General features: G+C 39.2%; 1 protein-coding gene across 2 annotated transcripts; it reads right to left on the bottom strand.

The window, feature by feature from the left end:
• Positions 1 to 387: 387 nt before the first annotated feature.
• Slc7a13 (solute carrier family 7 member 13) lies at positions 388 to 23,073 on the bottom strand. Of its 2 annotated transcripts, XM_063287581.1 has the most exons (5): positions 22,195 to 23,073; positions 21,356 to 21,541; positions 13,679 to 13,810; positions 5,657 to 6,018; positions 388 to 2,845 (listed from the first exon to the last, which is right to left on the bottom strand). In XM_063287581.1, the coding sequence occupies exons 1-5, from the start codon at positions 22,883 to 22,885 to the stop codon at positions 2,591 to 2,593; spliced, it is 1,626 nt and encodes a 541-aa protein (XP_063143651.1). In that variant the 5' UTR covers positions 22,886 to 23,073; the 3' UTR covers positions 388 to 2,590. The 2 variants fall into 2 exon arrangements, with proteins under 2 accessions (XP_063143651.1, NP_001012100.1); NM_001012100.2 differs by lacking the exon at positions 21,356 to 21,541 and having other exon boundaries at positions 2,160 to 2,845; positions 22,195 to 22,946.
• Positions 23,074 to 23,315: the final 242 nt, after the last annotated feature.

Raw genomic sequence — 23,315 nt, 5'->3', positions numbered from 1 at the left:
AGATGAAGCTTCTCTGCCATTTCCAGGAGACATAATCTCATGCAGTTGGACTCTGCTTTATAAAGTACAACATCTGCAGAACTTGCCACCCAGATTTTTAAAAGCCCTAAAGGAGAATGGGCTTTGAGGGTGTGTGTGATGTCAGTAAGTATGTAAGCCAGAATCTTTCAGTGAAAAACACTGTGCATGTTTCCTGTGAGCAAAAGAAAATATTATCTTTCAATGATACACTTTTCCTTTAAAAACACAAAGCTGTTATGATAAGATTGGAATCAGCAGTCAATGAAATTCTAGGTGGAATTCCACTTAGACTCAGTCAGAGCCTTGAGAACTCAGAAAGGAAAGAGAATTACAGAAGCCACTGGCTTTTATGAGGAACAACTTGTTCTGGTACATTTCATTGCTTTAATGAGTTCTGTTTATGGCAAGACACTGAATGCATATTACATAAATTGAAATTTGATATTAGGTAAGCATGCAATATTATTAGATAAAATTCCAGACAAGGTGAGACAAGCCCTAACATTAATTCAATGCAAAGAACTTTCCTACAAGGGGCTCCAGGGACTTCCCAGGGAACAACAGAGTCCTTTATCAGCAGGAACACACACCGTGTTCTGTGAAAAGTTTATATCCTAGAATTCTCCATGCTATCTTAAGAGGCTGAGTTTTCCACAGCATTCTTTTGGGCCCTATACCTTTTCTTTCTAGCAATTTAGAATAAAAAATAGTCACTACATACTCTTAACACTTCTGACTTCCCTCATTCATCCTCTTTCCCCAATCATTTGATAAAGGCTTGTTTCTTGTCTACTGTTCACCTATTTTGTTTTGTTTTATCAGTTTTGTAGAACATTCTTTTATAATCGTGAAGTCTCTAATTTGCATACCCTCCACTGGCTCAATCATGTGTGTTACTAGTATGGTTATTTAAAAAATAAAATAATATAGGGGCTTTAGTTTAACACGATATTTGGCATTTACCCTGTGTCAATCACTAACTATATTTTCGTCTATTATTTCCTTTAATTCTTATTTTGAAAAAGCTTATTCATAGCTAGGTTCGTGACTATAATTTCAGATCTTGGAAATCTGAGACAGCAGTGTTCTGAGTGTGAGGACAGCGTGGGGTCCACAGAGAGAACCAGTCAAAAAGGAAATACACCAACCCAACTCAGGACTGTTTAATTGGTTTTAAAGGGAATGGCTACCATCTTTCATCGCTGTTGAGGTTTGGGTATGAAGTGGGCCCCTTGAGCTCAAATGTTCACAAGTCTGGTTCCAACCTAGAATCGCCACTTGGGAATCATGTAGAGCCTCCAAAAAGTAGAGTCTCCCTGGATAAAACAGGTTGCTAGGGACCAGCTTTGAGGCTCCATTCATGACCTGGCTTCTGTTCACATTCTGCTTCCTGGACAGTACATTGTGTCAGCCAGCATCTTCCTCCTGCTGCCATGCTTTTCCTGCCTGCTGCCTTGTCTTCCTGACCAATGAACCTGTCCTTCTGGCACTAGCCAAAATAAACTCTTTCTCCTGAAAACTACATTTGTCAGGGTATTTCATCACAACAACAGGAAAGGTAACTAACACAGTCCCTAAGAACACTTCACTTGACCACTTTTCCTGGTTAATGTACCTTGGGTTTGAAGGTGAAAAGCTGGTAAATATGTGTATACTAGTCTGTACTAGTTTTCTCTGTTGCTGTGATAAAACACTGGCAAAAACCAACTAGGAAAAGAAAGGGGTTTATCATAACTTAGAGGTTAAAGCACATCATTGGGGAGCTAAGGCAGGAACTGAAATCAACTCTATAAATCCAGTGCTAAGGATGCTGGGAGGGGAGTTATTAATGGAAGCAGGCTTAGGTACAGAGTGAGAATCTGTCTCTAAAATAAACAAAACAACAATGAAAATACCAATTAGGCTTTTGCTTTCTTTTTTTCTCTTTGGGTTTTTTTGTTGGTGGTAGTTTTTTCTTAATTGTTATTGTTGTTTTTGGGTGGTTTTTTTTTTTTTGATGCTCCTAAAAGAGAAAAAAATATTGAGAAAATTTTTAATTTCAATCATTAACTTTTATTTTAAGACTACATTCAGTAGAAAATCGATGAGATAAACAAACAGAAGAATGAGAAAGACATTGTTAATATGTGAAGCTACACAAACTAGGAATTTAATTTGTATTAAAAATGTTTAGTTATGTATAATACTTTCTTTGCTATTCTTCTTTCTTTTTCTTTTTCTTTTTTTTTTTGTAAATGTGCATGGGTGCCTACATGTCTATCTGTACACCACATGTGTGCAATGCCTTCAGAATCCAGAAGAGGATATTGGCTCCTCTGTGCCTAAAGTTAGAGAGTTATGAGCGTCTATGTGGGTCCTGTGGATTGAACTTCAGTCCTCTGGGAGGGCAACTGGTACCCTTAAAAGCAGAGCCATCTCTCCAGGCACTTTCTTTGTCATTGTCAAAACCAGGAACTTCCTGTGTACTTTTCTATACACCATTTCCATTTCTAGGGTTGCCATTTTACTATTCTAGCCTACACTTAACCTTTTGTTGGAACATGATACGGTTACAAAAGGCTATTCTTTCTCAACTTTCTTCTTCCGCCACATGCTCATCAGACACATCAGGGATGCAAATATTAAACAGTAACTGCAGATAGCAAGTCAACTTCTGGAACCAAATTAACTTCAATTTAAAGTGTATCAATGGCACATAAAACAGTAGTCCACCGAGAAAGAAGAGGAACACATAGATATATTGCATCTTCGGAGACTTGATAAGTGGAATCAAAACCATGCTCAGGCTGATGGCAGCTGTTATGAATAGGAATGGAGAAAACACCTGAAAAGATAAAATTGAGGAAAGTAATTAGATGTGAAAAGCCATGTATGATGGCTGAATAGTCCCATAAGTAAAAACAACAGGAAGCTGGTGATAGGGAACAGGCTAAGTCAGCCTTAGAGTTAGATCAATGGGCTCAAGGCTTGTAATGCCACAGTGAAAGGAAACATGAAGATTCCCAAGAGAAAATGCTAGTTAAGGGGACATCAGAAGCTAGCCTTGATGCTTCATGAGTGGGGACGGTCATAAGCATATGCTGATTATTATGACTACCTGCAGGCAGAAGGAGTGTCTAGGCCTGCTAGGGTAGAGGGGTGGGGATCTGGGCAACCTTCCAAATAAAATATTTCAAGTCACTGGTCAAGTTAAGAGAAAAACTATTTTTACCATCTGCTAATCAAATTAATATCGACAGTTAAATATTAGGTTGTAGAGATTTCACATACGAAGGAAGAAATGTATTAAGGCAGAAAAATTCTTTGTCTGAAATTCTACTTTTGTTTGGACAAAAGATTCATTCCAAAACATCATTCTTGGTACCAGGATTGTGCTAGAAATGTAAACATCCCACACTTAATATTACAATATTACCCTTGATTTTTTTTCCCTTGAAGGTCTTACTAAGTACATCAGGTCATCTTTAAACTCATAATTTTCCTGCCTCAGCCTCCCAAAGCCTCTAGATTAACTTGAATTATAGACATATACCATCTACTTCTGGACAACCAATTTCGAGATATCTGTAGAAGACATGAATCTATACTCTACTGATATAATATAGTGGTTGAAATTATTAAACGTTTTAGTGAGTGGCTAATTCATTTGAATCCTAAATAACAGATTCCTCTCAATTGTTTACAGGCCTTAATAAAATAAGTATCTCATAGATCAGTTTTTTCATCAAATAATTGAATAAAGGATGTGAGAATTCATGAAGTCAGGCCAAAAAAATTCCTTTTAAAGCAAATGGAAGTCCAATAATAGTACAATGGTAACTGTTAATGCTATACACTGAATTTTTGCATCCCTTTACTTATATAATCCTGCCAAGATTCTAAAGAGACAAATATTGACTGTGTCCATTATAAACATGAATGATATGTCAGCAGTGAAATAAGAGAAAGCTTAGAAAAGAAGGTAGGGACCAATCATAGGGTACACATGAAGGGACCCATGGCTCCAGCTGCACATGAAGCAGAGGATGGCCTGATTTGGCATCAGTGAAGGAGGAGGCCCTTGGCCCTATGGAGGCTTGATGCCCCAGTGTAGTAGAATGCTAGGGTGGTGAGGTGGAAGTGGGAGCAGCCTCATAAAAGTGGGGGAATGGTGGGATTGGATGGGATGGGGTTTCCAGAGGTGAAACCAGAAAAGTGGATAGCATTTGAAATGTAAATAAACAAAATAACCAATAAAAAAGAAAAGAAAAGAAAGTAGGAACTAGACCTGAGCTCAAACTCTTAATTATCTTGTATTTCTTGATTTATTAGAACTCTATCAACAATTCATAACTTCCTTCCATATCTAATCAGTGGTAAAAGACTGAGTCTAAACTCTTAATGATTACCTTGTATTTCCTGATGTTTTGGAACTCTATCAACAATTCATAACTTCCCCTCAATTATACCTAACCAGTATTTGTGAGTCTGAAAACAGCAAAGAAGCAAAAGATTTTAAAAGATAGAGATATGAGATTAGGAGGAGAGGAAACACTGGAGGTGCGTCCAGGGAGAGGATGGACATCAGTCGTATATACCCGGGGGTCCTCTGATCATACCCTGGATGTCACTGTCAGGGCATCACTTGGCATTCAGTGAGTGTCCAGAGAGATGATAGCCTGCCTAAGGATGGGGGCTGGGCTTCTTGCTAGATAAGAGACTCTAGCAAGGCACTTGCAATATAGCCACCTTATAATGGGTTCCCAAATAACCAAGAAGAGTTAGTCACGGTCGAATGGAAGAATCAGAAGGGAAGACTGAAAGGAGAAGGCAGTGACAAATCAGCACAGTCAGTGATGAGAACATTGCTTCCTTTCTCTCTGGGTTCTGATAGTTTATACTTAGCAAAAGTCAGACACTCTATAGAGACTGCTGAGAATTGAATCTTGACTTCATTCTGTGCTATATGAGCCTTGACGAGCGACATACTTTCTATAAACCCATTTTCTCTTCTCTCATAAGGATGGAAACAGGAAGGGGTATCTAACTTCTGTAGGACAGGTAATCCTCCAACAAAGCTTTGGTCATCAACCAATCGAGACTATTCCATTGTGTGCATAGACTCCCCCGATAATACCCTCATACTGCCAAGCTTTTGCTTGTTACTTTTTCTGCTATGAGAGAATGCTTTCTTTTTGCATGACATATTTTCTTCTCTCAACTAAAAGCAAGGTTACAGGTGATAAAATTCAAGAGAAGAAATCTGCTGCTGATCTAGTTGAGCTGATATTTCATAACAGTAAATATCATCATGCTTTTTACATCTTCTGTCTATCACTTGGTATATCTTTCCTTACTGTAAAAGATACAACTTGTGTAATAATTCTGTAAGTAAATCAAGCAATCTCAGTTCAAAGGACCCCCAATGATCTGTCTCACCATCCAAAATTATCTGCCTTAGATCAAACCTAAGAGATTTTGTGTTAAGTAAAATCTATTCATCATGAACAAAATGAAAACAAAGAGCACATTATCCATATTTGCTTCTCAGTTTGCTAAGTAGTAACACATATCGTGTAGATCTTCCGAATATACCATTCAAATACAGACATGTATCATATTTCATATGGAACAAATTCACCCAACCCACCCTTACCTTATATGGTCTGTGTAGATTAGGCTCCTGGTACCTCAGTTTCAAGATCCCTATTACTGATAAGACAGTCCAAATGGAAAAAACAAAAAATAGATAGTTTATCAGCTCAATTAGGTTTGTTAAGACAATTGCAATGGACCCCATACTGACATCTAGTAGCACAGCTATAAAGGGAGAGGAGTGAACATTTAGGGTACTACACAACAAGGGCAGCTGCCCATTCCGGCTTGCAATATATGACGTTCTTGATGTCTCAAATACACTAGTCACGAGGTTGCTGAACAGTGAGGCAGAAATAGCAAAAGGGACACTCCATGTTAATTGGGGAATGACCCTGTCTGTCCATGTAAGAGCCACAGCATCTGCAGAGGAAAAAAGATACACACAAAAAGAAGTGTTACGAAAAGAGAATCCAATGACAAAACTTTATAGAAATACTTCACAGACAAAACATGAAATCCAAAAGATAAAATCTACAAACAGAGCTTTGTTATTTCTTTTTTCACATTTAAGTCATATCTTGTGCTTGTGCTTATTTTGGATCATATACTGCACCACAAATAGTTGAGTTTATGTCTTTCCAAAAAAAATCAGAAACTTACTGAAGGCAAAGACCCCTCATGTCTTGTCTATAACATAAGTAACTTATTCACAGACAGACTCCGTAATAATGAGCTTTCAATAAATAGTTGAGGAATGCACTAGATGTGTTGATGCGATTGAAAGTATGCTTATGGACTACAACTAGCATAGAGAATGCTGACACACTTAGCCAGTGTCAGAAAAAGCAAAACACAGCACTGATGAGAGAGTCTGAGGCTCGCCCAAACCATAGCACAATGTAAAATGTAAAAAAAAAAAGAGCATAAATTACACAGATCAAAAGTATTTATGATGCTAGAGACTTTTCTAAGTATAGACCAATGGTTGTCAGCTGCAAATCACTTCAATCTTCAGAGGTCATGTGACAATGTCTGGAGAATTGTCTGATTTCCCATAACTGGAGAAGTAGGCATTTGCTGTTGACCTTCTAGTAGGTAGTAACCAGACATGCTGATAAACATCTTACTATGGTCAGGACAGCTTCAAAGAACCATGTGGTCTAGGACTAGGGATACAGTGCAATGGTGATGTGAAGTGGAAATTTCTGGTTTCTTTAGAGACTCAGTTGTGTCATGTGATGTTTTTCTGGAAGCTGTCATGTGAGAGGTTTTCTGGGTTTTTGTTGTTTTGTTTTGTTTTGTTTTGTTTTTTGCTGAAGCAGACAGATGAAAAGCTGTTTTGCTGAACCAGAGATGTGAGAGGATGTTTTGGTGACAATAGACATGTCACCACATGGTTTTCTGGAAGCTGTCTTGTGAGGAGGCATATGATATTTTGCTGAAACAGATACTTGAGAGGGCGCAGGATGTTTAGAAAGAATGTAAATATAACCCCACAGAGAGTGAGAGGATGCTCTTGCATTGGTTCACCTTGCAACACTTCTCTGGTCTTCACCGATCTTCACTTGGCATGCCTTCATAGCGAGAAATGCACCTCGTGGGATTTTGGCTGCTACCTGTAGCTTTTGTGGACTCCTGATGATTCAGTGGAGCCTCTCAGTTTCTTCTGGATCAAGCTGCTGTTACTGACTCATGTTTGATGTTTTGGACTGGACTGCTCATATCCTGACAACAAAGATTGGAGTCTCCCCAAAGTACTACTTCTATATAGGTCCGCATTGACATTTCCTATTAATCTTTCTTTTCATTCACCTCTTTTAGGTGGGCTAGAAGGGAGATTAAAGTGTTTAAGGACCCTTACTAAAGTAGGTTCCGAAAAATTGAAGCCTACAGCAATTTGCTTGCTCACCCTATGTGAGGTTCTGGGTTCAAGACTGATCACTCCAAAACAAAGTGGTCCGAAATGTTGATGTATTGAAATTCAGAAACTTTGCATTAGAGAAAGCATTAGTGTATATTCCGAAATTGCTACTTGTGTTTGAAGGCCGAAAAAAAAAAGACCTTAGGAATTCAATATGACAGTCAGTATAAAATCCAATAGGATTTGAATGATGGAAATGAGGGAGTGAAGATGATCGAAATACATTGTGTACTTGTATGAAGAATATATGCTGTTTAAAGGGATCACGAATAGACAAAAATACTCATTATTCAGAGAAATTCTTTTGAGTCCAATTCATATTGTGAAAATATATGGTAAGGCAGATCATTCCTTCACAAAGAAATAAGTTGTGTTTTCTGTGAACTGAACAGACCAGACCCTAATGTCCCTGAGGAGGTAGGTGTCCTCTGAGCTCTTAATTTTGTCCACAGGCTTCCAGATGACTCACCATTACATCAGTATTTTGATGTATGATAATCAATAAGACTTTTTTTAATGTAACCAATTTAAAAATATTATCAATGGATCTTGTCCTTAAGATCTCAATTGTTTGTTGAGACAGGTTTCTCTATCTCTGGCTGTCCTGGAACTGGCTATGTAGACCAGGATGGCCTCAAACTGAGAGATCTGCCTACCAATGCTTCCTGTGTGCTAGGAGTAAAGATATGGACCACCATGCAAGATCTTACTTCTTTACTGGTGTTTGCTTGCTAGTTTAGAAACAAGATCTTTTATGTATCCCAGGCTGGCTACCAATGTATAATCATCTTGTCACTGTTTCTAGATGCTGGGATTACAGGTATGAGGTGCCATGCTCAGCTAGTAATCCACTTTAAATAGCCCTACCTGCCACATTACCTGTTCCTGATTGTTATCTGACAGTACTGTGTGTTACTTAAATATATACTGTTACAGTTCTTGCTCATTCCAAATAAGGTCTTCCTATTGGCCACCCAGACCTCAACACACTACATCTTTTCGGCTTCATTTCAAAATACTTCCATCCCGTACTGCACAGGAAATTTCCAGTTTCTCAGTGAACATTCTACAACCACAATTCCTTACAACCAGATGACTTCACGTAGCTCTGCCCACACTGAGTCTCAAAAATTAAAGTTATTTTAATAAAAATTAAAGATCATATTCTTGTATGATCTTTATCACTAGTCTACAAGTTATTGTCTCATTTTCAACTCTTTTCTCCATTTTCATTTAGTTTTATTATGCATGTGATATATACAATATATATAAAGTAAAATAAACAGTAAAGCCTATAAAGTCAAAAAAACCCTGTCCTCACCAAGTTCTTATTCATGTATTCCAGATGTAAATGCTGTTCACATCTGGCTGCTTCCCTTTCCTGCCTTTCCTATAATTATATATTATATATTATATCAGCCTATAAGGGGTGTATGCTTGAGTCATGTGTGTGCACATGTGTGAGTGTGGAGGTTCTCTTGTGACTGAATATTTACATTTACTTTTGTTCATTTCCCATGTATCTTGGTCATATTGGTACACATACATTCATACAATTATTTTAGGTACTTCTCAGTACTCTGTAATATAGCCATAAATTCTCCATTTGTTCTGAATTGATTGATTTGAGGGCTGTTTTCTATTTTTTGTTAATGGAAAATGTGCTTTAAATCTGAGCTTCATAGCAATGTCTCTGAAAAATGAAGGCTGAAAAGAAGATCAGAGTTCCAAACCAACCTGGGCCATAGAGCAAGATTCTAGACCTCCAAAAAAATGTACTTTAATAAAAAAAACACGCAAAACAGAATGTGAAATCATTTAATGCATGATCATAACAAGAAACTATTTTAAAACATCAAAAATCACTCATAAAAATTCTTTCTTTCTTATTTATTATTTATATTTACTTTGAAATAGGCTTTCACTATGTAGCTCTGGATGACACAGAACTACCTATGTAGACCAGTTGTGCATGACTTCTGTGCCTTAATTTCTTATTATTTATATAATTCTGTTCAGAGTATATTTTTAAAAATACAACTTGTGAGCATACCGTTTTTACAATTCATATCATCATCATCATCATCATCATCATCATCATTATGTGTATAGGAGGCACACACATAATACACACATGCACACACACACACACACAGAGAGAGAGAGAGAGAGAGAGAGAGAGAGAGAGAGAGAGAGAGAGAGAGATATTAAAACACAACTTTGAGTTTAAGAGTCAGCTCTCTTCTACTGTGGGTTCCAATAATCCAACTCAGGTCACCAGGGTTACACAGCAAGTGCTTGACCCACTGAGCCATCTCACTGACCCATAAACGTGTATGTCTTAAATAAGAGAAACACTACAAAGTTCATCCAAAAATGGTTGTGTCAATTACAGTTCAAATTTCCTAATGCAGCTAGGTGTTTGAGACAAACTTCCTTAGACGGTCTGAACAAGGGAACTTTCTTAATACTGTTTCCACATCACTTCTTAACCATTTAGATTATCTGGCCCTATGTTAATATCCCATATTTTAAGTGTGGCTCAGAAACCTCTAGAACATTTGTAAGCACTCTGAACACGCGGTTAGCAGGGCTTCTGGATTTTCAGATTGAAAATGCCGGAGCTGAAATTCCTTCCACACTTTTCCTATACTCCAAATTCTGAAGGAGCACTTCTTTCCCCCTGTATAGAACTTTCACAGTAAAAATTTGGAAGTTGTTTGGGTTTTTTGGTTCATTTTCTTTTTTGTTTTGAGACAAGGTCTCTCTACGTAGTCCTGACTTTCAGGGAGTTTGCTATGCCTCCCTCCGACTCACAGGGGTGCAGCTGCCTCTCCCTCTAAAGATACAGAATTAAAGGCATGCACCTCCACACCCAGATGAGGACACTTTTTTCAGGCTGGAGAGATGGCTCAATGGTTAAGATCTCTGACTGCTCTTGCAGAAAACTCAAGTTCACTTTCCAGCCCCCACATGGCAACTGAAAACTGTCTGTAATTCCAGCCTCTGTTCATCCAACATCCTCAGGCCCACATACATGTGGGCAAAACACCAATGGACATGAAACAAAAAGAAATAAAAATCTTAAAGTAAGATTTAAAAGAAAACGAAAAGCTTTTTTCTTAAGAGAACAGTAAGTGTGGAAACAAGACAGAGATCTGACATCTACAGACTAAACACCATGCATGTGACCGAACTGCCTGAGCTCTTCTCTATATAAAGTGTAGAAACTAGTATGATCATAGATTCCAGTGTGTCTCGAGAAAAAAATGTAACACCAATTCACACTATATTCTAAAAAATTCCAGACCCCTTTGAAATATTTCCATATGCTTGGTTGACAACCTCCAGCCCTCAAGTTCCTAACTCCTAATAGCTTACCTCTTTTTGTTTACAAACATATCTGTAGTTATATAAATCATGTAGTTCATAAAGCAAAAAAAATAATGTTCACTGGTTCCTTTCTACCTTGCATGTAGAAACTTTTCCATCATTAACACGTGTAACCATTGTCCTCTTAAGAGTCCATCAACAATATGAGCTTCTAAAAACCTCATGGTGTCAGTGAGAGGGCTCTGCAGCTACATACTGCCACACCTGAAGACCTGACTTTCATCCCCACATAGCAGAAGGAGAGAACCAATTCCTGCAAGTTGTCCTCTGGCCTTCATACGTACAACAGAGCACACATGCACACACACAAAATAATAAGTAAGTGCAATTTAAATATTTAAACAAAAACCCAGGAAAGTCCTTATGTAGACTTAGATAAGCGATTTACTTCCAACTTTTTGGATATGTTGGTGGTCTTTAATTTTGTGCTACCGTAACTGATGATATGACAGTCTTCCCTAAATGTACATGTCTTATTTCTCAGCTTGAAATTCCAATGCAGTAAGAGTACATGTCTTAAAATTCTAAAGTAATCATTCATATTTTAAATCAATTCTGAAGATTATAAGCCTGAGAAAGTCAATGATAAAAAAAAACCAAAAACAAAAAACAAATTGCAAACAACAGTTAGCAGCTTCCTGAGTTTTTCACACAAGTCCAAACTATTGGGATACCTATAAAATTATTGCAATTTCTATGCTATTCCAGAGTTCTCTAGTAGCCAATATAGCCAGAGTACTGCCTATAGTCATAAAGAGTGCCAGATTCAGTGAATCACAAGTCAGAATCATCAGAAAGGAAGAAGCTTCAGTTAAGAAAATATTTCCATGAGGTGCATTTTCTTAATTAGTGGTCAATAGCGGAGTACCCAGGCGATTGTAGGTGGTGCCAGTGCAGGGCTGGCAGTCCTGACTTCTGTCAGAAGGTAGGCCAGGCAAGCCATGAGGAGCAAGCCAATAAACAGCATCCCTCCATGGCCTCTGCAACTCTTGCCTCCAGGTTCCTGCCCCATTTGAGTTCCTGTCCTGACTTCCTTCACTGGCAAACAGCAATGTGGAAGTGAAATCTGAGTAAACCCATTCCTCCCCAACTTGGTCCTTGGTTATAGTGTTTCTTTGCATCAATAAAAGCCCTAAGAAAGACCTTTTCACAGGGGTCTTATATATCAAATATCTTGAATATCAGATATTTGCATTACAGTTCACAAAAAATAGCAGAATTACAATTATGAAGTAGCAACAAAAATAATTTTATATTGGCATCACTTCAACGTGAGGAACTGTATTACACGTTCCCAGCATTGGGAAGGTTGAGAGCTACTGTTATAAATGGTCCCTGACACAGCTGGGTTAGTTCATGAGGCAGTGTATCTTCCCAAGGTTGCATTTGATTAGTTCCCACAGAAACTTGTTTCTATCTCCTCTCTCATACCAAGTCTTCCTAGACCTATAGTGAACCAACTCTGTTGTGGCACACCACCTGGCAGCATGCGACAGCAGTCACATGGCAGTGGAGGCAATTCCATGAGGTTTTTAATTAAACCTACCCCAAGGTTTGAAATCTCCCCAAGTAAACAAATGATCATGATGAAGGTGTTGGAAATCCAGATTTTACCATTGCACACTGTGTGTACTCTGATGAGCTACAATCTGATTTTATATATATATATATATAATTTCTAGGTCAGGAGGAAACTTACCCCACAGTTCTCAAATGCTCACCAAACCAAGAAGAGTCGTTCAATGCTGCTTAGTTCAAAGTTACTGAGTAACAGTTTACCTCAAGAGGTGACAACTTGAAGTGTGGCATTGGTGTGTGAAAGAGCTAGTCTTCCATTTTTTCAAACTTCCTTTTACAACTTGACTCTGTTATTCATCTTTAATTGACTGTTGATCTCTCTTTGAGAGTTTCTTTCTCTGTCTTTTTTTTTTGTCTTTTCTAAAAAGGGTCTCTCTAACCTAGAGATCCTCCAGTCTCAGCTTTCCAAATGCTCTAGCATAGTCTAAAACACAGGCACATCCTCGCCAGCCTGTTACTAGAACACCATGAATTGGGACTCTGTATAATAACGAACAGTGCGCAGCCCTCCTGACTGGCAATGGGGCACAACTGCACTGAAAGAGCTGTATTGTATTTCTGTCTTGCTGTTTGTGTATACAAACCTCAAGAGAGGACTTCCCTGGGTGTCAGAGCCATCAGGTAGAAAATATTCATGTCCTAAGATACTGAAAATATCCCTGGAATATTCTTCGGTTGTCACTTTAATCAAATTTTCAATATATTTAGGGTCATTAGCCAGCACAAGATTTAGGGCTATTTAAGATAAATAAATGTCTATTTTACATACTAATAATATTGACTCTAGGCATCAAGCAGCAGTTAGTGTTTGTTTGTTCAGCTGGTAAGGTCCCCCATTTCAACTCTCAGCGTCACATAGACTATTGACCATCCAGCCTTTGCAGGTATCCATGGCTACTGGTTATTCATCATCGCTCTGACTGAATTCCTGCAAACGGTAGCTAATATTTTGAATCTGTGTCACTCCATACCTTTTCCACATAATCAGAAAGTACATAGCTATACTTGAAACAAATCTCCCTTTTAAGTCAAATCATACTCTCACCACCCTGTTATTAAGACATCATGAATTGCACCTCTCTCTATAATAATGAACAATGCACAGCCATCCTGACTGGCAACGTGACTCAACTATGCCAAAAGAACTTTTTTTATTTATTTATTGTCTTACTGTTTATGTATACCAACCTGAAGAGAGAAGTTCCTGGGGGCTCAGAACTGTCAGGTAGGAAAGATTAGCCAGTAAGTACACCACAGTTACCAGAGGCAGCGCTGTGAATATGCATCTAGGAATTGTTTTGCTGGGTTCCTTCAGCTCACCTATAACACACAAAATAGCAGCATCAGACTTGGGGAATTTTAAAAATAAATCCTTAAACTTAATTTTTTAAATTGTACATGTGTCAAATATTAGACAAGATTCTGTTCATTCTGCCACAACACCCTCACACACTCAAAGGCAAACTACTACTGAACACTGATGCATTTCTTAAGACACTGGGGTTGGGGTTAAGGCGCCTGTACGGTTTGTAACCTTCCCCAATCTTCACACTCTTTAAGTGGGAAGTAGGCACTGTGTTCAAATCATAGGAATAGAATGTTAAACAGAAACTTCACGAGAGTGAACGTAGAGAAGAGAAGCTCCAGGCTGGAGAAGTGGCTCAGAGGTTAAGAGCACTGGCTGCTCTTCCAGAGGTCCTAAGTTCAATTCCCAGCAACCACATGGTGGCTCACAACCATCTATAGTGAAATCCGATACCCTCTTCTAGCCTGCAGGTGTACACACAGAGAGAGCACTCATATACATAAAATAAATGAATCTTTAAAAAAGAAAAAAAGAAGAGGAGCTCCACATTAGGCAACCATATAGTGAAAATCATGAATATATTACGTGACTGTGCAGAAACAGGTCAGGAGGCAGGTTGATGGGCCCTTTTATTATCTCTAATTGGTAACCTGGTCCTTTAAAAAAACACATCATGCCTCTTCTTGCTAAAGTCCCTGTTTTATGTGAAAAATTCCTTCTTTCCTAGCTGACGACTTTGCTTCTCCTTCGATTCAGCAAGACCATTACCTCTGAGAAAGTAACAGAGGAGACTCCCTGGCTAGCAAGATCATCTCAGGAATGTATTAAGGCAAGTACTGAAAGGAGTTAACTTCCCTCTCTTTGTTGTTGTTGGTTTGTTGTTGTTTTAATGATTTTTAAATCATTAAACCAACCTTTTATTTAAAAAAAAATAAAAAAGCTTGAAGATGTAGCTCACTAATCAAGTGCTTGTCCATCATGGAACTGATATGAATGATGTAGCAGAAAAGGAGTAAAGAATTAGCAGATCTGATATTAATTCTGCCTGCCAGTTATTGCTCATGATGCCTCATATTGTTTAATCCTGGGTCAGAAATGTCTTGGTTACTGTTGTATTGCTGTAAGGAAACACCATGCTCATGGCGGCTCTTATAAAGGAAAGTATTTAACCGCGCGGTTGATTACAGTTTCAGAGAGTTTGTCGATTATCATCAAGGCAAGAAGCATGGTGGCATACAGGTAGGCAGGGCACTGGAACAGTACCTGAGAGCTTAACATTTTGAGATGGGGAGGAGAGGAAGCGGGGAAGGGGAGAAGGGGGGAAGAGACAAGGTAGCTAGGGAGGAGGGAGAGAGGCTGGGCTTGGCATAGGTTTTTGAAACCTCAAAGCCCACCCCAGTGACATACAATAAGACCACACCTTCTAAGCCTTCTAATCCTTTCAAACAGTTTCACTGCCTGGTGACTGCACACTTAAGTATATCAATCTATGGGGACCATTCTCATTCAAACCACCAAAAAAAGAAATTATGAGCTAATGAAATTCCAATCCTGGGGCCTTTAAAACCTTTGAAGATGGTTACTGTTGGGCTAGATTATATCTCAGTGGTAGAATACTTGCCAAGCATGTTAAAAGACAAAATTTGATCTCCAGCACGCACATGTGTCTCCCACACACAAGCTATGTTAATAGATACAGTTATTAGTTAAAGCTTTGAAACAAGAGGGCAACTTTTAAAATTAACTACACTTTTTTTCTTGGCCTTTTATTTATTCTCATTACATATATGGTTTGTAGTAAGGTGACAAAGATTAAAACTTAATTTATACCCCATAAAAACAATAATGCCAACCAACCAGAGCTTCCAAGGACTAAACCTAATGAAAGACTATATATGGATTGACCCAGGGCTCCAACTGCATATGTAGCAGAGAATAGCCTTGTTGGGGCATCAGGGGAAGGGGAAACCCTTGGTCCTGCCAAGGTTGGATCCCCAGTGCAGAGAAATATGGGGGGCAATAAGGGGGATGTACAGGGGGAATAACCATATGGAGGAGGGGGAGGGGAGGGAATGGGGGCTTATGGACAGGAAACTGGGAAGGGGAATAACCTTTGAAATGTAAGTAAAGAAATATATATTATAAAACATTTTTAAAAACTTAATTTATAAGCAGATTATATAATAAGAAGTTATTCTGATGACAGTTTATAATAACATGGCAGACAGAGAGTAAATATCCTTGGCCCTTGATCTTGAAAGTCAGATTATTCTAGTACTATTTATCAGATGCTGATAAACCACATTTTTTTTAATCTTAGAGGAATTGTAATCTCATCAAATGACAATCATAACAAACGTTGCAGATGGGAATCTCAAATATCAAAGTTTGAATCTTTTGAGAAACACTGCAGGAGGGTAAAACATAAAGATAAATATGTAAATGCACATGTTAAATAGAACAGGATGCACAGTTCATAGTTAAAAGAAAAATGTTCCTTACAGAGAAACTCAAACAATGTAAACTGATACTTTCTCCACAATATACGGTTAAACTGCCTCTTCTTTTTTAAAAAAATTATTTATTTATTTATTTATTCATTCATTTATTTATTTATTTATTTATTTATTTATTTATTTATTTATTATGCTCCAGATTTTATTCCCCTCCCGGTCCACCCTCTGACTCTTCCACATAACATACCTCCTCCCTGTCTGCCCCATCCCCCATCTCCACAAGGATGTCCCCACCCCACCCACCGCATAGACCTCTAAACTTCCTGAGACCTCCAGTCTTAGGGGCATCTACTCTGACTGAACCCAGACCTGGGAGTCCTCTGCTGTATATGAGTTGGAGGCCTCATCTCAGCTGGTATAGGCTGCCTGGTTGGTGATCCAGTGTCTACAAGATATCAGGGGTCCAGGTTAGTTGAGACTGCTGGTCCTCTCCAACAGGGTTGCCCTCTTCCTCAACTTCCTTCAGCTTTTCCCTAATTCAACCACAGGGGTCAGCAGCTTCTGTCCATTGGTTGTGTGCATAGATCTGCATCTGATTCTTTCGGCTATTTGTTGGGTCTTTTGGAGGACAGTGGTGGTAGGTCCCTTTGTGTTAGGGCCCAATACCCTCACTAATGGTATCAGGTCCTGGGGCCTCCTCTAATGCTGGATCCTACTTTGGGCCTGTCACTGAACCTTTTTCTCAGGCTCTTCTCCACTTCCATCCCTGCATTTCTTTAAGACAGAATAATTATGGGTCAGAGTTTTGACTGTGGGATAGCAACCCTATCCATCACTTGATGCCTAGTATTTCTGGAGATGGGATAAACCACATTTTATAAGTAGAAGTTCAGGAAATTTTCCCCTGTGCCAATGTGTTTGAGGCACTTCCTCACTTTCTCTTCTACTGCCTTCAGTGTATCTGGTTTTATGTGGAGGTCGTTGATCCAACTGGACTTGAGCTTTGTACAAGGCAAAAAGAATGGATCAATTTGCATTCTTCTACGTGCTGACCTCCAGTTGAACCAGTACCAGTTGTTGAAAATGTTATCTTTATTCCACTGGATGGTTTTAGCCCCCTTTTCAAAGATAGATGTCTGGGTTCATTTCTGGGTCTTCAATGCTATTCCATTGATCTACCTGCCTGACTCTGAATGAATACCATACAGTTTTTACCACGATTGCTCTGTAATACAGCTTGAGGTAAGAGATGGTGATTCCCCCAGAAGTTCATTTATTGTTGAGAATAGTTTTTGCTATCCTGGGTTTTTTGTTATTGCAAATGAATTTGCAAATTACTCTTTCTAGCTCTATGAAGAATAGAGTTGGAATTTTGATTTCATTGACTCTATAGATTGCTTTCAGCAAGATGGCCATTTTTACAGTATTAACCCTGCCAATCCATCTTCTGGACATCTTTCCATCTTCTGAAATCTTCTTTGATTTATTTCTTCAGAGACTTGAAGTTCTTTTCATAAAGATCTTTCACTTGCTTGGTTAGAGTCATACCAAAGTATTTTATATTATTTGGGGCTATTGTGAAGGGTATCGTTTCCCTAATTTCTTTCTCAGCCTGTTTATCCTTTGAGTAGAGGAAGGATACTGATTGGTTTGAGTTAATTTTGTATCCAGCCAATTTGATAAAGTTGTTTAATAGCTCTAAGAGTTCTCTGGTGGAATTTTTGGGACTTAAGTATACTATCGCATCATCTGCAAATAGTGATATTTTGATTTCTTCCTTTCCAATTTATATCCCTTTGACCTCCTTTTGTTGTCTCTGGCTAGAACTTGAGTACTATGTTGAATAGGTAGGCGAGAATGGGCAGCCTTGTCTAGTCCTTGATTTTATTGGGATTGCTTCAAGTTTCTTTCCATTTAGTTTGATATTCGCTAATGGTTTGCTGTATATTGCTTTTACTATACTTAGGTATGGGGCTTGAATTCCTAATCTTTCCAAAACTTTTATCAGGAAAGGGTGCTGAATTTTGTCAACTTCTTTCTTAGCATTTAATGAGATAATCATGTAATTTTATATTCTAAGATCAAAATCAACAAATGGGACCTCATAAAATTGCAAAGCTTCTATAAGCAAAGGACACTGTCAATAAAACAAAATGGTAACCAACAGATTGGGAAAAGATCTTCACAATAGAGAGCTATTATCCAATGTATACAAAGAACTCAAGAAGTTACACCCAGAAAATCAAATAACCTTATTAAACAATGGGATACAGAGCTAAACAAAGAATTTTCAACTGAGGAATATTGAATGGCCAAGAAGTACCTAAAAAAATGTTCAACATCATTAATCATCTGGGAAACACAGATCAAAACAACCCTGAGATTCTACCTCACACCAGTCAGGATGACTAAGGTAAATAAATCAGGTGACAACAGATGCTGGTGAGGATGTGGAGAAAGAGGAACACTCCTCCATTGTTGGTGGAATTGCAAGCTGGTACAACAACTGTGGAAATCAGTCTGGCACTTCCTCAGAAAATTTGACATAGTACTACCTCAGGACCCACATATACCACTCTCGGGCATATACCCAAAAGATATTCCAACATAGAACCCAGATGTCCTTTAGCAGAGGAGTGGATACAGAAAATGTGGTACGTCTACACAATGGAATACTACTCAGGTACTAAAAACAATGATTTCATGAAATTCTTAGGGAGACGGATAGAACTAGACAATATCATCCTGAGTGAGGTAACCCAATCTCTCTCTCTCTCACACACACACACACACACACACACACACACACACACACACAAATCCACATACATGACATGTACTCACTGATAAGTGGATATTAGCCCAAAAGCTTGGAACACCCAAGATACAATTTACAGACCACACGAAACTCAAGAAGAAGAAAAACAAAAGTGTGGGTTCTTCAGTCCTTCTTAGAAGGGGGAACAAAATACTCAAGGGAGGAAATGCAGAGACAAAATGTAGAGTAGAGACTAAAGGAAAGGCCATCTAGAGACTGCCACACATGGGGGTCCATCCCACATGCAGTCACCAAACCCAGTCACTATTAGGGATGCTAAAAGGTACAGGCTGACTGGAGCCTAATAAAGCTGTCTCCTGAGAGGCTGTGTCAGAGCCTGACAAATACAGAGGTAGATGCTTATAGCCAACCATTGGACTGAGAACAGGATCCCCAGTGAAGGTGTTAGAGAAAGGATTGAAGTAAATGAGGTTTCTATTCAACCCCATAGAAAGAACAATAACAACCAACCAGTCACCCCAGAGCTCCCAGGGACTAAACCACCAAACAAAGAATACACATAGAGAGGGTCATGGCTCTAGCTGCATATGTAGTAGAGAACGGGCTTTGTTCGGCATCAATGGGAGGAGAGACCCTTGGTCTTGTGAAGGCCCAATGCCCCAATGTAGGGGAATGCCAGGGCAGGGAGCCAGAAGAGAATGGGAAGAGCACCTTCATGGAGGTGGGGGTGGGGAGGTGGGATGGTGGGTTTCTGGAGTACAAACCAGGAAAGGGGATAACACTTGAAATGTAATAAAGAAAATATCCAATAAACAAAAAGGACAGAAATTTAAAAATAAATAAGTAGAAGTGCTGTTTAGGAATCTTAAAACTTATTTTGTAAATTAGCTACCACAGCACAAATTAAGAAAGTGACAAATCCTAACTACTAACTTGCTAGGGAATAAGTAAATGGCTTTGTATCTGGTTTTGCTTTTTGACACAGTGTCTAGAATCCATTATGTAGCCAAACACTACCCTTGAATTCCTGGTCCTCCTCTCATACCTCCTGAGTGCTGGGATTATAGGTGTAATACATGACACCTGGTTTTATGGAGTATAGGGACAGGACATATTGAAACATCCTCAACTGTTTGTTGACCATCAGCCATTTGAGAGAAATTCTGTATTAGTTTAAAGATTATTAACTGTTCTAGATCTTTCTTAATCAGAAATAATTACATGAAAATGATGCATCTCCAGCAGCAGAACAAGATTAAATTACTTCAAAGTACATTCTTCTGAGGTGTGTGCACACAAGTGCACATGCACACGATGCACACACACACACACACACACACACACACACACCACACACACATACACTCACACACTCACAGACATAAAGACTCTCTTTAAGTCGCAAACTTCGAAAGAATTATTCGAGTCTTTTTTTCTTCATTCCTCACTTTTGGACCCAATATAAACTAACTTTTTTAAATGTATTTTTATTGGATATTTTATTTATTTACATTTCAAATGTTATTCCCTTTACTGGTTTCCTTCCACAATCCCCCTATCCCATTCCCCCTCCTGCTTCTATGAGGGCACTCATCTACCTACCCACTCCTGCCTTGCCACCCTGGCATTCCCCTACACCAGCAAAACGAGCCTTCACAGGACCAAGGGCTTCCCCTACCATTGCTGCCTGCTACATATGCAGCTGTAGCCATGGGTCCCTCCAAATGTACTCTCTGATTGATGGTTTAGTCCCTGGGAGCTCTGGGGGGTCTGATTGGTTGATGTTGTTCTTTCTAGGGGTTTGCAAACCCCTTCAGCTCCTACAGTCCTTCCCCTAACTCCTCCATTGGGGTCTCCATGCTCAGTCTGATGATTGGCTGCAAGCATCCACATCTGTATTGGTCAGTCTCTAGCACAGCCTCTCAGGAGACAGCTACATCTGGCTCCTGTCAGCAAGCACGCCTTGGCATCCTCAATAGTGTCTGGATTTGGTGGCTACATATGGGATGGATCCCCAGGTGGTGCAGTCTCTGGATGGCCTTTCCTTCAATCTCTGCTCTACTTTTTGTTCCTGTATTTCCTTTAGACAGGAGCAATTCTGGGTTGGAAGGGGAGCATCCTCATAGAAGCAGGGGAAGGGGGATGGGAGAGAGGGGCAACCGGGAAAGGGGATAACATTTGAAATGTAATAAAATATCTAATAAAGAAAGTTAAAAAAAAGAAAAAAGAAAGAAAAAGAAAAGAAAGGGAGGTATTAAGTGTTGCCTGAGAGCTGTCAAGACAGCTATGATTCATGATTCTCTTATGTTTAAAAAAAAAAATACCTAAAGGACCTAGTACAGGTGCAAAGCAAAGCCCCTGCCCTGAGGCGAACAAGGAAGCAATGCCCTGAGGCGAACAAGGAAGCAATGCCCCACAAGAAAGGGCTACAGCAGCGCACAGCTGCCATGGTAAGGAAAGGTCTTGAAGCTGTAGGAGCGCGTCCACTTCATGTGTCCAGGAGGGCCAGGCTGAGGGGTGAGGAAAAGGAAACCTCTCTCAGATGACCGTTGGTACTGGCAATAATCCAAAACTTTTTTCTTGTCCTAGGAATCAAACCCAGAGCCTCAAGCATGTTAAGTAAATGCTCTAATATTGAGCTGTGTATGACCCCACCCCATCTCCCAAATGTAATTTCGTATGAACCTTTAGCAACACATTCATCCATGGAAGAAGAAATTTTTATAATTAAAAAACACGATTCCAAAACTAAATAAATGAAATCAGTGAAGAGCCGAAGAGTGCAGCCACTTGCAACACAACCCAGTCTGGCTTTACGACATTCCTGGATCCACAGTTTCACAGGACTGAGTTTTTTGCACCCTCTGAGCATTTATGCATTAACAGAAAGAAAAAGTGCATTAAATCAGGAGGTCTCATATTTCTGGTCCCAGAAAAATTAAGATGAAAAAGAGAAGGGTTTTGTTTGTTTTCATGTTAGTTTGAAATGAATTGAATGGGGAGAAAAATTAAGAATAGGTGATTTAGGAACTTAATGAATGAAGATCGCTATAGAGTTTGATAAAATCGCTAAGATGATAGTCAATGCATAATGAAAGATTCTCACTTCACATACAACATATCAGCCATGTTTTCTCCCCCCCCCCTCCAGATTAATAATTACCTGCTACGTATGTAAAACTTCCTCCGCCAGAAAATGCGAAGTATCCTTGGAAGATAGCTTCTATCAACCGAGAGACCTCTGGAAACTCGGCATCAAAAGCATTCTGAAGCCTTCGCACGTTCTCCTTCCTCCCTGTCACCAGCAAGAACAAGCCGCTGAGGGAAATGAAGCTAAGTATACCCATCTTCAGCACCATGCTCACTGTCTGAAGCCATGACAGCTCTTTCACACCACGAGAATTCAGAATTCCCACAATCCACAGCATCGCCAGGGCCAGACATTTTTTTGGTACAGCCGGGGCAGAGCAGCTGGGATAGAAAGGCTGAATGCCATACTCGGCGAGTAGCAGAGCTTGACTAGCCAGTACGCCTGGGCCCGTAAACAAGGAAGTCCAAAGTCTTAGGAATGCCACAAAAGGGCCAAAGCATCTCTTTAAAAAATAGTAGTGAGCCACCGTGTATGGGAAGGTTATTCCAATCTCTGCAGCACAGAGAGTACTGGTCATGGACAGCACTGCACAGAAAACCCAAACACACAAGGAGACTCCCACATTCATGGAAGAGTACTGTAGCACTCCCTTGGGGGACACAAATATCCCTGCACCAATTATATTGATAATTAAAAAATTTGTCCCCCAGAAATATCCAAGTTGTCTCTTGAGATATATTTTCTTCTCTATATCCATTGCCATTGAGAGTAGTTTACGCTCAACAAAATTCTAGTCTGTGAATGTTTCTACCTATATAGATGCTCTGAATGTACAGCTCTCTTCTTATTCCACCTCTATTAAATATGATCTATGTTCAATAATTAACAAAGTAGGTGTGACACATTTAAGTGAAATAAAATGGGTTGGTTACCTGTAAGGACTTAGTCTGACCTTTCTTTTAATAATTATCAGAATCAGGCATTTCAATTGAAAAGGGAATTTTAAAGGAATCAAGGTTAGGAAACGGGAATAAAGAGTGTTCTTGTTAAAGTTGCTAAGAACTTGTCTGTGCTGTGTTCACTGCATCCACGGACAATTGCCAAGATTAGGTGGACAACTGAAAAGTCACAAGAAAGATACGAGGTGGAAGAAATTTCAAAACTGGGAAACAAGTGGGCTTTTCTGTGGGTAT

Source organism: Rattus norvegicus, chromosome 5, assembly GCF_036323735.1.
Source record: "Rattus norvegicus strain BN/NHsdMcwi chromosome 5, GRCr8, whole genome shotgun sequence".
In the NCBI taxonomy this organism is placed as follows: domain Eukaryota; kingdom Metazoa; phylum Chordata; class Mammalia; order Rodentia; family Muridae; genus Rattus; species Rattus norvegicus.
This window is presented reverse-complemented; position numbering and strand designations above follow the sequence as displayed.

Bases quoted from the DNA above. Each gene is read 5' to 3' on its own strand.
- Slc7a13 (XM_063287581.1), bottom strand. From the start codon at position 22,885: ATGGCAATGGATATAGAGAAGAAAATATATCTCAAGAGACAACTTGGA. The intron at 13,811-21,355 runs GTATTTTTTTTT...TGTGTGTTATAG, and splicing joins ACCTGTACTAGGTCCTTTAG to GTGAGCTGAAGGAACCCAGC. The intron at 2,846-5,656 runs GTAAGGGTGGGT...TTATCTTTTCAG, and splicing joins ATCTACACAGACCATATAAG to GTGTTTTCTCCATTCCTATT.